The sequence below is a fragment of the Puntigrus tetrazona genome, chromosome 8 (genome assembly GCF_018831695.1).
Source record: "Puntigrus tetrazona isolate hp1 chromosome 8, ASM1883169v1, whole genome shotgun sequence".
NCBI lineage: Eukaryota > Metazoa > Chordata > Actinopteri > Cypriniformes > Cyprinidae > Puntigrus > Puntigrus tetrazona.
The window spans coordinates 18,547,708-18,567,084 of NC_056706.1; the positions used below are offsets into that span (position 1 = coordinate 18,547,708).

General features: G+C 36.8%; 1 protein-coding gene across 1 annotated transcript in view; it reads left to right on the top strand.

The window, feature by feature from the left end:
• Positions 1-17,991: 17,991 nt before the first annotated feature.
• gpat2 (glycerol-3-phosphate acyltransferase 2, mitochondrial) overlaps positions 17,992-19,377 on the top strand; it is a 33,908-nt gene continuing 32,522 nt past the window's right edge. Inside the window, exon 1 of the mRNA XM_043247907.1 lies at positions 17,992-18,130. Within this exon, the coding sequence (XP_043103842.1) occupies positions 18,053-18,130 (78 nt within the window). The 5' untranslated portion in view covers positions 17,992-18,052. The remainder of the gene's footprint in view (positions 18,131-19,377) is intronic.

Sequence of the window (19,377 nt, forward strand, 5' to 3'; positions counted from 1 at the left end):
TGCGTATTTTGCGTCTAAAAAAAAAAGCGTCCCCAGGTACGTTTATGCCATGAGACACCACACAGACTACATTGTTGTTTATTGTACCAATCATCTGTCTTTTTCATGGCCTCCAGGTTCAATGCTGTAATGAGCAAACTGTTGTACAGAGAGGCACTGTGGGTGTTCCTACAAAAGATGAACTCTCTATTCCCAAGCATATTCATCATGACCCTTTCTATCCAGTATTGGCTAATGGTAGATAATTAACAGCTTTATGATCAGAGACGCTGTCACAGGAAGCTGGGGAGAAGCTCCATCCATGAGGAACGGAAATGCACACTCCACAGTTTTCTCTCTCGGGGAGCGGATGAGCTTTATTGCATGTTTAGGAAATTCTGGAATGAAACATGGCTCAATTACTTTTTGTCCAGTCAGCACTATTCAAAAACGCCTTTTCCCCCAGGATGCTCTTGATTATGTCTTTTGGGCTCTAAAGGGGCTGTGGGAGTCCTAGTATGTTAAGCACTATATTAGTAGCTGATTCTATCAGTGCTACAACACTTTTAGTGAAGATCGTAGCAAGAAAGAGTGGATATTAATAGCAATGTTGCTTTAATTTCAGTCATTATCTCAGCATGGTAGCTATGGTGTTTTTCAGCCAGATATAAATACAGTCATCTTCTAACTGGTTTGAATTCACTCCATAAATGGAACAAGATTTATAGTGACTCACAGAGGGGTTTAACTGTTAGTACTGAAAAAAAAAATACTAAAATGCTTAATAGTTTTCTCATGGCTGATATTCACTGATAAATTAAGCTGTTTCAAAAAAAAAAAAAAAAAAAAAAAAAAAAAAAGTACAAAAAATTGCCCTTGAGCTTTAGAAGATTTAGAAGGGACCCATCACCCCTCATTGTGTTAAATTTTGTATTAAGTCGTACTGAGTTATGTAAGTCTGGCCAATTAAAATTATAATGTATTTACAGATATTAATAACTGAATGTACTGTAATAATCATATTAATAATAATAATAATAATACTACATTTAATGTGAAATAAAATAGAGACAATAAAACAATCAATTAAGTTGAACTTTCTTGAAATAAATTTTGGTTAAAGTTGATTAAATGTAAAAAGATTTTTAAAAAGAAACTAATGTAATTATTGATTTATTATTCATTTTATTTTTGCTTATTTCAAAATAAAAATAATGTTTTAAGAATTGAATAATTAAAAAAAATAATTATACATATTAGGTTACAAACTCCAGCTTCAGCTTTAAAAAATATTAAGCTAAAATTACGAAGACTAAATTAAAGCTAAATAGAAGTATAAAAAAAAAAACTAAAAATGTGAAAAATCACATTTTAAATCACAATTACTAAAACTAAAATTAAATTGAAAACTGAAAATAGAAAATAAATGCCGGCTTAAAATACTAAAATATACTATAAGATCAAATAAATATATTGAAAATATTATTGATTGCAGGAGGATACTGAAATTCCAAAATATATGTTTCATTTCCTCCCCTCTTAAAATTTCATCAAAACATCAGAAAAAGAAGTGAAACCAATTTTAGACACGTTATTAAAATTGCAACTCTAAAGCTCAGATAATTGTAGACTTGTTAAAATTCTGCTAAAGCCAGTCTCTTTTCAGGAGGGTAAACCCAGATGATAATGTTCTGCAATGGATAAAATTGTCGAGTTTGGCTTAGCACCAGTGTTTACTTTCCATTTGCCTCACATGTTTACACCTTCACAGTACATTAACTGCTGTGGTTAACTAGATGAAGGCCGTGAAAGGGCCTGAATGCATGTCAGTATTGTTGGTGAGCGGTTTTGACTAAATGATTGTGTACGCCTGTGATGCATTCGAGTCACCTCTGGAGCGAAACGTTACAAATGCGCGATGCCGCTATGTTCAGACACTTCTCCTAATTGTTTTGGACGTGTTGACTGTGTTGTTCTCTTACTGGCCTTTTTCGGTTTGCGGCTGACACGTTTCACAAAGTATAGCAGTCGCTAGGGTGTGGGTACATTGGTCTTCTGAAATATGCATTTGATTCATTGACAGATATCTGTTAGTATGATCCACAAAAATCAATCAAGACGTTTGACCAACCTTGAAAAGCCGTTTTAATGAGCACATAAAAGTGTAGCAGCGATTTTCTCTCTCTGCATCTTATTCTCTCTCTCTCTCTCTCTCTCTCTTTCTCTCTCTCCCTGCCCTGCTTCTCATCAATATGCGGCTCTCCAGAGAATTTGATCTATTTTACACCTGAAAGCCTTCGTTGAAGAAAAGAAGCGAGTTTGGCTTCTCCTGCATCCATTCCACTGTGACGTTAAGCATTTAGGTAGAGCTTTATTCTAAACTCATGAATTTTATATGAGTTCATATATGTAGTTTGTAAAAAATGATGTTGTTAGTCTCACAACAGTAGCGCATGATTAATGTTACATGCTTGATGTAATAAAGTCCTCGTCAGACCCCTTAATTACCTGTAATGATGAAAGAACTCCACCTTATATCGCAATCTTTAAAGACGAATGGTGTACTTTTAGTTTTACCGAACAAATCATGATTGTTTTTGAACAGGTTTCCTAACAACACTCTCCCTGCCTGTCATTGGTCAGATAGACAGGTAGCCCCGCCCCAAACACACAACATTGGTTGAGCTGTTGCCGTGCCAGGGTGGTCAGGATGAAACTGAGTCTGGTTTCTCCCAAGGTTTTTTTTTTCTTTTTTCTATGGATGGGGTTTTGCTTCCTTGCCGCTGTCGCCTCTGGCTTGCTTTGTTGGGGACACTTAACTTCTAGTGATTATCGTCGAATTGATTACAGAGACCGTCTCTGCATTTAATAACAAATTGTTCACTCTCGTCATTATACATCCCTGGCATTGTATTCTTCTACCTTATACTGTACAGTGCTTTGATGCAACGTGTGATTGAATGATTGATTGATTGATTGATTGATATATATATATATATAATATATATATAATATATATCATATATATATATATATATATATATATATATATATATCACTCACTGTTTGTTCTTTTAACAACAATTAGCTAATAGTTGTGTCTGTACGTTAAACTGGAAAAGTATTTCAAAGCTACACAGAAAGCAAATAAATCTCAGTGTTAATACTCAGTGTCGGATGGTATAACTTTAACCCGATGTGAGCCAAAATTGTATCAAATTCATGCTAAAAACAGCACCTCCTCACAAAATAGGAGTCAAATAGAATGCGTTAGCTTACTCGTTGTCAACTACCATGCTTGGTTAGTTAATTAACTAAAGTATTACTATGTTACGGTACCTCAGCCTGTTAATAGTCATGAATTTCCTGGACTTCGAAGGTGCACGAAAAATGTATGTAAAAATTCTCACTCAGACATCGATAGTAGCATTCGTAAAGAATTAGTAACGCATTCATTTGGGTAACATTTTAGTTTAGCGACCCATTCTCACTACTAACTAGTTGCTCATTAACACGCCTATTATTTGTTTATTGTTTGTTAGCGCTTATAAAGCGCATAATATACATCTCTAATCTTACCCAATGTCTAAACTTAACAACTACCTCACTATTAACAAGCAGCAAAGTAGGAGCAAAAATCAGAGTTAGTGGTTTGTCAACAGCAACAATTGGACCTTAAACTAAAGTGTGATCATATTTTCTCGTGTACTCCAGTAATCTTGCTTCTTGAAGTAAATGACTCTCAGGTCATTCAGTCTTCTGTTTACAACAAAGAATTCAGTTGATCTGGCGGAGGAAGCTTTATTTAACTGAAAATGTTTGTTTTAACCAGTTTTATGGCTCAGCTATTACTTTAAGAATGCTCTGCAGCTGCATGGATGCTTTAAGATAACTCAGCTTTTTATTTTTTACAGTGCAATCTGCTCATTTAGATAATTAATGTCACATCTCAGACCTTTATTGATGCCCTTTCTTAAACTCCTGATATCGCGCTCTCTCTTTTCTCTCTCTCTCTCTCTCTCTCTCTCCCTCTCTCTCTCCTGGGAATGAAGAGCAATATTTTTATCTCTTGTTTTGTTTCAGTGTTTAATGTTTGTGCCCGCAGTAGATGGGACTCACATGTCTGCTGCTGGGCTGATTGTATTAGAGGATTATCAACCCCTCCTTGTTTTATCACAAGACCTGGATCAACCAAATCTTCCACTTTCCATAACATTTTAACCTCGTCAGCCGGACGGATATTTCCGTCAAATGTGTGCGTATGCATCCACAGAGCTGCTGAAATTCTTGTGCTATAGCGCGTGGCGGTCTAGACATCGTGAGATTGAAGTGCGAAGTGTGTAAAGCGTGTGTGCTGATATTAAAGATTGTACACAAAGAATGAGGTTGTGTCTTTTGCCGCGGGCTCTTTTCTTGATTACGTTTTAATCTTTCTACATAAAGAAGACACCAAGAAAAGCATGTGATGCCGTCAGCCTTAACTGCAGCCATTACTTGAATTTATAGATTAAATCTAGGAATCTGTGTCTTTTTGAGGGGAGCCGAGGTGAGGAATGTCGTGTTTATTATAATGTGTGTAGTTTAGTGAGCCTGGGTCATCACCTGGCAATGTCTCGTGCCCCGAGACAAGGAGGCAGCCATTAAGTGTCCTTATACTACCATCCGTCCATAAATATTTTTGACCTGAGTTGATCATTTCTAGCATCTGCCCTGGTTGGAGCCATTTCACATTATGACCTTGTTTGCTTTGACATTCCTGATTCTCCCTGAACAGGTCACATATCCCACGACTAGTCTGCACTGAAAACACATTTTAAACAACATTTACAAACATTTATTTTCATTTTGCTCCATTTTTTCTAACTGATCAGATAATTACATTACTGGGATTAATTTAAAATGGATTTTTCTGTGTCTCTTGTGTCTTTCTAGTGTTCTGGATTGTTTTCATTTAATAAAGATGAATTAAACTTTTCTGATTCTGAATTTGCAACATGTGCTGTTTACAGTATTATTAGTATATTTGTATATTTGTTTGTGCATTAACGTACCTTTGTGCACATTTTAGTGAGATGCGAAATACATACTAATAAGTACATATCACTGCAGGTAGAGCATATTTTCAGGATGATATAGAGAACTTTTAGTGACAGTCCACAGATATTAAAACTCTGAACCGCTGCATATATCTATGTAATAATAATGTGCCTGGGTTCACGTATTGAACCTGTGTTTTTAGCTTTGATTTCTCTTTGAAACTGCGGTGAAATCTGCAGTAAGGTACGTAAAAACAGTGTTGCACAAAAAGTGCACAGAGGTACATTATTTTATAAGACCGGGTTGGGTTTTTGTTCCCCCTTAATATACCACAGTTAAAAGTCTGGGGCTAGGAAAATGCTTTCTGAGTCCTTGCTGTACTTATTTCTTTCAAAAAAATAAAAGTGTTACCGACCCCAAGCAGCTGAAATATTGCCTGAGATCCATACCATAGATAATCTGTTTCCAACCCCTCATTGCACAATGTTCCCTTCCATCTGAAGTGAATCACAGTAAACACTTCAAGCCTGGTGACTCCCTTCATCTAAATATCCTTATTTCAGCTCACACTTTTAAGTGCTGCTGTCTGAATTCCTCTAACCGTCTGCCTTGATGATTTATAATCCCCTTCATTTGTTTTATCCCTTTTCCGTCTTTCTCTCTCCCACTCTTGCTGCATTCTTCCTGTCATGCCTTTGTACCATCAGAGGTCGAGATTCCCTTCTGAACGATCGGACCTCCATATGCTGCTGATGAACTCTGGAACTCATGAACTCTTGAACTCCTCAGATGATCAAAAAGCTACTCCCAGTTGGTGTCCACTTCTTTTTTTTTTGTACAAAGACTGAAGTAAATCATCTGAAATCTGACTTTTGGTGCCTGATCTTAGATATTCTCATATATGTGGTTATATGCCTGAAGATTCACATGCATGCTATGAGGGCGAAAGAGTTTACCAGAAGATCGCATTTTAGTGGAGGAGAAGCACTTTCTAAAGCAAAAAAAAATAAAAATTTTATCAATACAAATGCTCGATTATTAAATCATCTTGTGCATCTGGCCATTCTGTAATATGCACATAATATACTTTGTAATATTCACTTTGCCTTGTTAAATATTTAAACGCGTTTTTGGCCACTACTGCGTACGAGCTCACCTACGATGGGAATATATTAAATGCATTATGCATAAATTAAAATATGATTTATTCCAAAATATTCATGTCCCAACAGTACGTCAATCCGTGCTTTTTCATTGTCTGTGCCGACTGTAAAATCTGTAAAACAGATTTAAATGGCTCAATTTGTAGCTGAAAGATATTTCTTCAGAAACTCTTTTATCATAGGCATAAAAGAATAATTGAACTACATGGGTGAGGAATGTCGACAATTAGGTGAATGATGGGCATTTAGATTCTGTGGAAATATGCGTAGCTTTCTGCATAATTACTCTGGCACAGATTCATATGTAATTCACGTACATGCACACCCTTAATTCAAGTGATGATAATGAAGGATTATACATTATAAGGATAAGAAAGATCACACATTCTGCACTTATGTTATTTCAAATCTGCTGGATTTGTCCTCTGCTCATCTTTTTAGCTAAACTTTGCATTACAACGTTGTTCTGTTTTATGCTTCATGTTGTCAGGGTGTGGTTCGCGAGAGAAAATGCTAAATTGCTAGATGAACATTTAACGTAAATAGCCTTTTAATCTTCTATAAACTAAATAAACAATATAGTAACAAACAGGCAGGCGGGCAGAACAAAAAGCACACGTATAAATGACGAGATCGGACCAACAGAACGGAAACAACAGGACTTAAATACACAAAGTAAATACTTAATAAACGAGACACAGCTGAACATGATAAGACATTTAACTAAAAGTAGGTCACACTGAACACATGGCACACGACAAAAGCGACAACAAAGGAGTCCACGTGTGTGACACATGTAGTTTTCAGAATACAAATATATTCTTTCTAAAATGAAGCACGTTTAATACTGAACATAAATATTACATACTACTTTTTAATAAGTGTTGCATATATTTAAAGCATTATTTAATTTGTTTACTTACTTATATGTAATGCAATTACTATTTAAATGAATTCTAATCATTTAGAATTTCTATGTAATTTCAATAGTTTCTGTAGTCCACATGATTTACTTATTTTTAAAGATAACTTGTTGTTCTTATTATTATTAATTATTAATATTATTATAACTTGAAACACATCTTGGTGTAAAATATGTAAAAATAAGACACAATACTGGACTTTTTTACTTTATATTGTTATTTTAATTCATTCTGATTAATCCAAAATAAGATTTTGTTTACATAAGTATATATATATATATATATATATATATATATATATATATATATATATATTTATTTATATTTATTTATATTTATTTATATATTTATAAATATGTGTGTGTGTGTGTGTGTGTGTGTGTGTGTGTGTGTGTGTGTGTGTGTGTGTACTGTACTATATATACTGTACTCTGTAGACAAAACCTTTCTCTTGAATGCAATTAATCATGATTAATCATTTGAAAGCAATAATTATTTATTTATTTAATTTTTTCACTGCATTGTATGTTAGAGTTAGCAGAATTATCTGTAAAATTAATAACAGATGTTATTTTAAATATTTCTTTAATAATTCATATTCATACAGCACACCCCTACATTAATACTCTCCCATATTGTTACAATAAAACCTAATAGGGATTCACACATTTACTACTAGACCATAAAGTGTTGTGCTGCCAGAATGTAAGATAAAAACGTCAAGTAAACAGAGGCTCCTATCATGCCTGATAAAACAGCCGAAAGTTGTCTTTATCAAATGCTGAGTGTGATATCACTGGCATGCATACATTAGCAATCAGTATGACAGCATGACAGAAAGGCAAGGCTATTTCTTTACACCGCCTCTCATGGATGGCTGATTGTCAAGTGTTGCACAGCTTATGTTACATGACCGAAAGGTCGCCCTTCAACCGCTGCATTCAGTGAACATACCAGTGTTTTAATCAGAGCTTGAAGAAGATCAGCGGGATCGCAGAAGATGCAAGAGTGAAGTAAACAGCCATGAGGGGGGAGGGGGAAACGTAATCAATTTATGAGATAAAGTTTGATAAAAGTAGGCTACCCGTGAAGTTCGGATCTGTGAAGTCTCTCCGTACAACGCCCACATCGAAACAGACATCCAAAGGTATTTCAGTTCTTTGCGAGCGCTTACGAATGCACTTTGTTCACAAATCAAAGCTATGTAAAAAAATAATAATAATAATAATAATAATAATGATCTACCCACAGGACAGCATGACATTGCAGAGATGAGCTTGTAGGGGAGAGAGAGCGAGAAAAGGGAAAACTCGTCTTGTCCAGATATTTATGTTAGCTATAGCCATTAATCCTTCAAAAGGAACTGCCGAAAATGGATAGGGAAGCCGCCGTACGGCAAGATCATCTGACAGGAGTAGGCCAAGATTATTTAAAATGCACAAATGGAAAATCTCCAGTGCCTTTATGTTGTGAAATAACCCAAGGAGAATCAATTGTGTGCATGCTTAATCAAATTCCACGCACATTGCTCGCTGTTTTTTTCCCCGCGAAATCTACGTATCACAGATATATTTCCACAAGGCTCCTGTTTGTAGATACCAGCCTTTGCAGTCACTACAGACAGCCTGCTAATTTGCAAAGTGACATCTTGTGACTGTGTTTCTGTTTAAGGAATACATCAAATAGGCTCGGCAAATGATAAGGAAGCATTAAAAATTATGGCTGTGAATGAGTTTAGTAGTCATCAGACACAAAGGGGGTTTGTAAAAGGGGTTAAAGGGAATTTTTTTTTTTAATCAGTCTGGCCTTTTGACGTAAGCTTATACTTTTGTGTGTAAGCCCAGGGAAAAAAATAAGCTGAAATAAAATTCATTTGTACTCATTCATTTGTAAGTTGTTGCATTCATTTTATACAAGTTATATTCAAGTTTTTATAACCTTTTTACACAGAGACATGTTTTGTCCCTGTCACACAACAGTGGAGATGGTTCAGATACGTGATGTTTTTATTTTATTAATGTAATACATTATTTAATTTTATTTTATTGTATTATACCGTTATTTTATTGTATTAAAATTAAAATCATAATAATTTTTATAATTTATATTTTTGCATTTGTTTGCTATTAGTAATCAGATTATAATTTTAAAAAATTATATAAATACTGATAATGATTTTTTCATAAATTGTGTTTGATTTGTTTGATTATTCATGTGTTAATGTTAATCTATTATTAAATGAAAAATGTTCTATGTTCATTCTACATTTATTTTAAAGGTTTTTATAATGAGTTTTTCATCAATATTGTGTAATATTAATAATTTATTCATTCATAAATAATTGTAGAATTGTGTTATATGTTATAATTTATAAATCATCTTTCATCGATAATAAATAATCAATTTATTGAATGAATTATCATTGATTATCACTATGTGATGGACCGATTTTTATGACTGAATTTAAGAATATCCATGGCGATAACTCACACGAAACTTGCTCAACCCATCATTACTCTCCAACCATGTTTCAAAACAAAGCTGCTGTTTTTTGACCCCGAGAGGAAGTTTGCTTAACAGTGTGATTATATACGCCGTGAGACTTCGAGAACTCTAAAAACACTACTGTAAAGCCATTCATTACATTCTGATACACACACACACACAGTAAAATCAGTAACCCACCGGTCATTATCCCCTCATGTCATCTGCAGTAATTAGATCCCTCTCACAGCGTCCCTCCAGTTACGGGCCTCTCAACCTCTCTTTCCCACATTAATTAACCACTATACAATTAGCAACCCACCTTCCATGCCAGCGATTCCCAATCCCAATCAATTTCCGATTCTCAATGGTTCATCAGAGCCCGCAGGAATTGTGGCTTAGGAAACAGTCGACTGGATAATGATGAGCTGAGGCTAGATTAGTTTGCTGATTCGGTATTAGTGGTGTCAGGAACTCTTATCTTCACACAAACATCCACAGACTCTGTTTATCATGCTTTTGTCCCACACATATATTTGTGTTGAAACTTGTTCGATACTAATAGGGTTTCTAAGTATCCTGGGATGCCAAGAGCCCTGCTTTAACCTATTGATGTCTGCTGGGTAGCGTGCAGACTTGCGTCTCACTGATTGTGTGGGTACTCCGCTACGTTTGCCAATGCATTACTCAATACTCATTCTCACTTGGATTCGATCAGCGAACTTATTCTCTTCAGTGTTAGGGATTGCGTGTGATTCTGTCTTTATTACAAGACGAGCCCACACTCATTAAACGCTGTATCAGAAACACATTCATAACTCTCAGCAGACTTAAGATTAGCCTTTTTATTGGTCTTGCTGTGGGAATTTCATCAGGCTGTACTGGAAATTTATTCACGAGGCTGCCTGCAGTGTTTACAACCCCAGTCCCGAAAATGTTGGGGGCGTTTTTTTTTAACCTAAACGATTACAAGTCACATGAGCCAATATTTGATTCCCAACAGAACATAGATAACATAACAGATAGCTTTAACTGAGGAGTTTTACAATTTTACGCACAAAATGAGCTAATTTCAAATTTGATGCCTGCTCAAAACAGTCGAGACGGGGGCATGTTTATCATGGTGTAGCATCTGCTATTCTTTTAAAAAAACGTTTGAAGATATCGGGGCATTGATGTTATGACTTTCTGGAGTTTTGGTGTTGGAATTTGGTCCCATTCTTGCTCAATATAGGTTTCCGGCTGCTGAAGAGTTTTTGATGTATTTTTCATTCAATTATCGAACTTTAACGACTGAACTTTCTCTCTAGGTGAAAGATCTGGACGGCAGGCGGGCCAATTCAGCCCCGGACTCTTCTATGAAGCCATGCTGTTGTAACATTTGCAGTGTGGTTTTGCATTGTCCTGCTGAAATAAACAAGACCTTCCCTGAAACAGATGTCTTCTGGAGGGGAGCATATGTTGCCCTAAAACCTTTTTATACCTTTTAGCGTTCATAGCTCCTGCCAAAACATGCAAGCTGCACGTATTGTATGCACTTACGCACTCCCGTACCATAAAAGATGCTGGCTTTTGAGCTGAATGATGATAACAAGCTGGAAGGTCTCCCTCCATTTTAGCCCAGAGGACAAGGCATCCATGATTTTGAATGTAAAATTTGTACTCTCCTACAGGACACAACTGCTTCCGGACCATGTTTACATATGGCTTCCTTTTTGCTTTATAGAGCTTTGCTTGCAGCTGGCACGGTGGCCTGTGTTTACCAACAGTGGTTTCTGGAAGTATTCCTGGGCCCATTTTTAATAAAGTCTACTCAGACTTGACGCACACGCAGGATGCCAGATTCCCACTCAGACCCCTGTTGTTTGCCAGCTTCCATTATTGAAATTAAATACGCTCTGTTTTCCACCAACTGGCAACCCGTGGTTCTGGAACATGATTTGGTAAGATGGGATTCACAAACTTAAACTGCCATTCTGGGCTGAAACACACTTTTCAAAGAAGAATAACTGACTGTTTTTCAGATAAACAAGTATGTTAAGCATGTTTCTTAAATATCTGCAAACATATTATAGTATTTATATCCTTTAGTAGAGTCAAAATCCTACATACGGTACCTTTAAACGAAATAATTCAACCAAAAATGTTAAAATGTACTCACCCTTGTGTCGTTTTAATCCTCTATGATTCTCTTTCTTCAGGTTAACATTGACCTCCACTGTGTCATTCTTTTACAGAATAGATAAAGTGAGCTACTTTTGAACAACATCAATGTGACGGGAGGAGCCAACGACAGACACAGTGGGCGTGGCGTCAGGCCTCGGAGAGGCTTTTTATTAACAAAATAATATACAAAATAAAGTGTCCAGGGGAAAAGTGTCCAAATAAAAGGGGGATCTGGTGTCCTCGTCGTGCTCCGGGGAAAGTGCAGGTTGAGGCCGTGTTCCAGGGGGGAAGGGTCCAGGTAAGGGGCGGAGTCCGGCGGTCGCACGCGCTTCCCTTTTTCTGGTCCGGGGCGCGAGGGGCGGCGGCTTCTTCCGCGGCGTCTTCGTCGCTTCTTTGCTCCGGGCGGCAGAGTGGGATGAGCTTTGTGGTCACAGCCTGGACTACGGGGGTCCCACGACGCACTTCTCGGACGGCGGGGTGAGGTCCATCACGCACCCTTCCTGGACCCACGAGGACACCAGCGTGCATGCACGGGGGAAGAGACCGGTCTCCCGAGGAGAGGCGCGTACGGCCCTTTAACGGCGACGGTAACGAGGCTAAATCCACTTCAGGTGTGCCTCGTCACACGCCGCCAGACCTGAACAATACCACGCCCCTCCTCTCGAACACACCCACTCCCGTCGGGAGCCTGGTGAAGGGCGGCGAATAAAGGACGGGGTGATGGTGACCATAAAGAGGAGGGGCAGCCGACTCGTCACAATCAAGATGAAAATGATGACAAAATATTAATTCTGAATATTCATTCAAAATATTCATATTCAAGTCCTGGAGCCTTTGACTGTCCATATTTGAGCTTGTAATAAATTATTTTGCAGCATAAATATTGGTGTGTCAGTTTGTTATGTTAAATTGTAAATTTTGAAATGTTTTAATTTTTCAAAAATTGGAAAATTACACCACAAACATTGAAAATCAGCACAATTAAATCAGACTTAAGCAAAAGTAGAGTATTAAAATGTACAAAATATACAGTTTGAATTATGAGAAGATATACTTTTAATAGATATACTCTTACTCCCCCTTTCTGTTTCCTTTTTTTTTTTTTTTTGCACTTTTCTTGTTATTTTCTGTCTGAAAAACCATGTGGGCATGGTGTATTATTAATAATTAAATAATAAAATAACAGTTGCCATAACACAGTCAACCCAGACCTAAACTAGCAGTGAAAGCCAATGCTGAAAAGCTTTTTTTCCCCCCTGAATGTGTATATTTACAAATGTGGGCGATGATGAATGTTTTTGGAGAGGTTGGGACAACTGCCGAATACAAAGTGCTTTTCTATACATAAAAAGCAAAAATCACTAAGAGGTCTAAGGGCGAGGAGGAAAAAAAAAACAGGAAAGAGACAAAAGTGAGAACATATTGTTATTTTCAACAGACAGGGTCATATCTCATTTGTAAGCACCCACTTTTACACCTACATGATGCAAACACACACACACACACACACACACACACACATAACACACACATAGCACGCATCCTACGATGTTTAAGAAGTACAAGTACCTGTAAAAAATAAACCTCTTGGACAATGTCTGACACTGACAACACAATTTCCGTTCTCAATGAATGTTAATTGACAGTGGCTCCCATATAAACATACATGTGGGCTTCAGACACACCACACAGTGTTACTCACAACACTTAAGCTATTTGGAGGCCTCTTCAGTCGATACTCTCTGCACTAGGTGTCTGTGTAGTGCCTTTGTCTTTTGAACCACAAATGCCTTTTGACCTCTAAGCAACATTCAAAGAGAACCCCTATATAGGTATGGTTTAATTTTTTGAGGGAAGAAAATAAATATGCATTAAGAATACGAGCGAATGCACTTCATAAATACATTTGATGTGATTCTTTTGCATAATATTCAATACGTACTGTATATATATGTTAAAACAGCTGAAATGCTCGATGTAACCCCCTTGTTGTCGGTCTTTGTTTCATATGCCAAGATTCTTTTACAATCTGTACTATTCACGTAAATCCTATTTCAATTATGTTATGTCAGGAAATCATAAGCACTTAAAGTCTCTCTGAAAAATCATCAGGACTAATCCCTTATTATATCAACTTATTCATGTTTTGCCTGCAATAATAAATCCACCGCGATCGAGTTTGCGCTTTTGGACTGAAATGAAACAGCGTTTGCTAATGCAATCAGCGAGCATCTCTTATTACCTAGGCAGCTGGCCTTTTATGTATCAGGTGACATTATCTTATGCCAAAGGATGGCACTGTATCAAAAGAAGAAAAAGACGTGGTGATTTCTGGATGAGCGGCTCCGTGACGTGAAATCAAACATATTCTAAAACCTTTCAAAATGATTTCTTTTTACGAGCCTTATAATGAAATTACCGGCTGGCTTGTTGTGAGATGAAGCAACGATGACCTTGCAAGCATTTCTAGAGCCAGAACAAAGGTTATAAGACGGAGACCCGGGCTTCGAGGTGTCCTTTGAACAAACAGGGAACTTTTTACAATTTCCTGGAAAGGTAGGCAAACATGATGACTTATTCATCGCGCGGACATCTGAACCGGCATAATCCTGTTCGGATAAATAAGACAAGAGGCAGGACGAATCAAAAAAAAATGTCATAAATAAAAAAATCTTTACAGAATGTAAAAGACAATGCAACGGGGAGGGAAGAAGTTTGGGGGTTTGAAAAAAGTGAATAATAGAAATGCTGACCACCGAAGGTCATGCACCATAGACTTTGCTGGTAGAAAAATAATAAAGATGCTGGTACAAGTAAAAACAACTAAGGCGAAGAATATGTCGCGTCAAATGTAATTTAATCTTTCTTTATCCTATAACTTAGCCATATGGTGCATGATCGTGTAATATAATATAATATAATATAATATATATAACATCTCTTTTGTCCAACAAGACTTATTTGACTTATAAAAATACAGTAGTATTGTTAAATACTATTACAATTCGAAATTATATTTCTATTTTAATATATTTAATACAATGTAATTTCATCCTGTAATGGCAAAGCTGAATTTTCAGCATCGTTACTCTAGCAATGTCGCACGATCCCTCAGAAATCGTTTCAGTTATTTATATTTTAAACTGTAATCATTTTTACACTTGTACTGTATTCAGATCAAACAGATACAGCACTGGTGAGCATAAGGTATGTCTTTCAATAAACGGAAGGTATGCAGATTGATCCTAAAGCTGATTTTCCTCACCTGTAGGGGGCGATAAACAGATGCGCTGCACAAGTAACAGCAGCTTTAATCGCAGCAGGTGAGTGATAAGTGCTACTCATTCTTTCTGTACTTGATCAAAGCAATGTTTCGTATTGTAGATCAAAATAAAAATGCAGTGAAATATAGGTTGGTTTTGCTGAATTGGCGGACGTTGGCCGATCTCGCCTCATTTCCTCTTGACTAACGTTACTTTCCCATATTAACGCTCGAGGCCTTTGTATAATATTAAATGAGCCTGAGTCGATTGGGAAGCGATTTTTTTTTATCTCACTTCTAAATCTGCATAATGGATAACAACATTTTAAGGGAGCTCGTACCCTCGAGCTGTTCCCGTTTTGTCCGTCAAAGGAGCGGACCGCTTTTGAAAGCAACGTGCTCTCGGTGTTTTTTTAATGAACCGCTGGGGCCGAGTGAACAGATCATCTATGTTATATCGTTCACCTTTTAAATAATACTATCGTCGACGTAGTTTTCTAAAGCGAGTCGTAGCCTAGATGAAAAAGGAAGGGGCTTTTGAGAAGCGTGTTTTGATTTCGCGCGTGCGCCGCTGCCGACCCGCGCGCGTGAAGCGGAGCTGACTCACGCGCTTCAGAGGCTCGCGGCTGTCGTCGGTCTCGTGAGTGATGCGGGTTTGGCGTGTGATAAAATAATAAACACACACACACACACACACACACACACACACACACACACACGGGGCGTTATCGTCATGAAGCACCTTTTCATATGTCTTATTTTTTCTGTTTTATTTATAGTCGCCCAGTTACACAATTCTGTCATTTTCTGACAGACAGCCATGTTGCCAGTTTGCCATCATTTGCTCGCCGTCATGTTTTTCAAACGTGCATGGCTTTTTTTCCGCGGGCCTTCTCTTCAGTTACTCTTCTTGTGTTTGAGGGAAACGATATGATGTTAACAGGGACTTGCTGAGAGTGTCATCTTTTGTCTTCCATGGGAAAAAGAAAGTTAAATCAATTTGCAAAGGGAGTAAGTGACAGAACGTAAGGATAATAATAAAGCACAATAATAAAGTCTGCAAATGTGTGCGGTGTTTTTACTTAAAACCAATAATAATCATCAGTAAAACTAATATACAGAGATAATTCCAGCTGTTCTGCTTTATTTAGTATCTCATTGTGTGTTCTTTATTTATTAAATTAACATTTAACTAAAAGAGGCAGAATTACCATGAACTAATGTATTTTTTTGAGTAGTATAAAATCATTGGTGAACATAACACGAGAATGCATGTGCTTTTTGTTCTACAGCCTAATCTGCACACACTAACATCCCGAGCTGTCTTGTGTCGTTACTTACGTACATCATAATATATCCATCATACCTGCACCACTCTATTGCCAAGACGAGCTGAGTGACATTACGCTGCTGATCCATTATCAGAACGAGCAGACTGTGTTAGGAAAGAATTAAGAAAACGTTGACCGTCGTATTCATACAGTCTGCCGATTCCCCAAGGAATGATTTAGAATATGCAATATATATTGAATCATAAAACAAAACTACTTAGTAAATGTATTTGTGCCGCATGCAAAGTGCTCATTAGTAGTGAAATAAGCGCTACTAAGTAAATGGAGTGTGAAAAACACAAGCGAATGGGGCCGTATTCATGAAAGTAAAGTTTTACTGAGTCATTGCGTTCAAAAGATACTGCATAACAGCAAATGACTCACCAACGTTTTTTTGTATACATCAGTACATTTTTTTTAAAGTCAGATACCTGAAGGGTACCCTCTCTATTTTCTGCTGGAGCTTGGCATTGCTGTTTCCCCCTTGGCTCACATTTGAATGAAAATTGAATAATGAGAAAGAACCAAGGCCAGAAACATACTTTAGTATGCAGATGCAAGGTCCCTTGAACATACTTAATGTGCACTCTTCTATTGCTGTGATGGTAACAAACTTTAGTACTCATTGAGGTGATAGTTATCTTCAAATATTTGTGCCATTAAAGGGGATTAGTTATTATTCAAGTAGCTAGCAATACACATTGATATTAAAGGGATGGTTCACCAATAAAGGACAATCGGTCATCATTTACTCGCCCACATGGCTTTTCAGAAGACATTTTGAATGTTTGGCACCAACGGCAACATTTCTCAAAGTATCTTGTTTTATGCTCCACAGAATAATAGTCATACAGCTTTGAAAGGTTCAGAAATACTTTCTGATCATTTCATAATATCATAATGCGCAGAATTAAGCATGCATAGTTGTGTTACTTCTGTAATGCTGAGGCAAATGTGAAGAAGAGGCACGAGAAATGAAAACAGGACTAACTAGAGATATGGAGATGGCCGGACATGAAATAATTGTAGCTACAGGGGCAAAGTTTGATGAACAGTGTTTGAGCCAGAGTATTCTGCCAGGACACACTCAGCTTTAGAGAGAGATAGGGATAATGAAGTTTTTGAGTGTGCTGGAGAGAATGAGATTTTAGGCCTGGTCTTGTTTATGCTTTATACTGTTATTATTGGACAGGGGAAGCTCATTGGATTTCATTATTAATGCAGACGCATTTATGCAGCCTGAAAACTTCCAACACGTGTTCCTGCTTATTCTCTATAACGTTACACTGTCATGAAATAAAAAAAAGTACACTCTTAAATTCAGTATTAATGTATTAATTGCTGTGTTATATATATGTCAAAAATACTATACAACAGTGAGACCGATGTTAAACTTGAATCTTTTTCAGATCAAAGAGGTTGTCTAGAACTAAAAATTATTACTTATTCTCTCTCATCATTTCAAACCCCACATGCTGTTGTTTTTTTTTGCTGAGAAACAAAAGCAGACATTTCATGAAGCTGTTACTGTGACCACAACTGATCAGCTTCAGTAATCAGCCACTATTTTTATTTCTCATTTAAAGATGCGCATTGCTTCCCGTTGCATCATGTGTACCTACCTATCAGTTGACGTGTTAAAGCTACTGAAACGCACCTCCTCATACAGTATGCAGTTTTTATCATCTGTAATTTTTATTTCCTCTGATGGTAGGACAGAGACTCGAAAGAATCATGGACCACGTCAGCGAAAATCCTTCCAGTTTCCAGCCCAAACGCCCTGCGGTAAGACTTTTCATTTTTACATGACACATCCTGCTGTTATAAATGGGGTTAGAACAGAATGTATGCTGAAAAAGATTTCAGAAAGTTTCGATCATAAGTAACTTCAGGCAAGGGCTGGGTGATATGGGCGAAATATTATCATGGTGAAATATTTCATATCAGTCCATCGATAATTATCACAGTAAATTTCTAATCTTTATTACGTTTTCATTATCATATGGTGAAATGTATTGATTCTGACTCTTTGAGATTAAATATATTATTAAAATTAACATAGTAGCATACATTTAGCGTAAACCACGGGTAAAACCACACATACAGCTCCTCGATACCGTGGTAAAAATGTACCTATTTTAGTAGCTGTAGAATACACTGTCATTTAGGGCTGCATGATAAATCGCATTCGATATTTAATGAGCATCTTGTCAGTAAAGTCGGTTCTGTAATCCGCATTAAATATTACTCCTTTAATACATTTAATACATGTCTACATTAATAATAATTCATTAATAATTATTTATATGTATATAATAATATAATTTGATATGAAAATCCCACAATGCCATGTTAATGATACTATGGTAAATTCATGGTAAACAATGGCGATTTGTATTGGCTGTATTGTTGCTCACAGCGTTTCTTCTGGGTCCCGACAAATTTTTAAATAAGTCATTATTTTTCTTTTCTTCGCAACACAAAAAGTAACGTTAATAATAATAACGTTACTGTTGAACCGATACATTTCTGAGCCTTGAATTAGGATCTTTGCTGTCTTTGGTGGATCTGAGAGCTCTCAGAATTTGTCAGAAATATCTTAAAGGGGTCATATCCTGCGAAATGATAAATGAAAATGTCCTTTTCTCTTTGGAGTGTTACAAGCTGTGCATAAATAAGATCCGTAAAGTTGCAAAGACTAAAGTTTCAAAACCAAAGAGGTATTCTTTATAGAAGTTCTGACTTGTCCACACTCCCCTAAAATGGCTCATTTAAACACGTCCCCACTTTTCGACGTTGCTGAGCGGGTTTATTAAAGAAAGAAGTTGTATTCACAAAACTGTTCCAGAACAGTTCAACCCAAATATTAAAAGTGCGTTCAGCACATTTATGGCTGTGCAAAGAGACTATGAGGCAATTCCAGCTCTGCAAGGACAGTCTGACGCTTCTGACTCACAACCTTTAAGTAAAACACATTTTCTTATTAAAAAGAACCTGCCACTTACTACTCAAATGCAAGTTTTGAGCAGCAA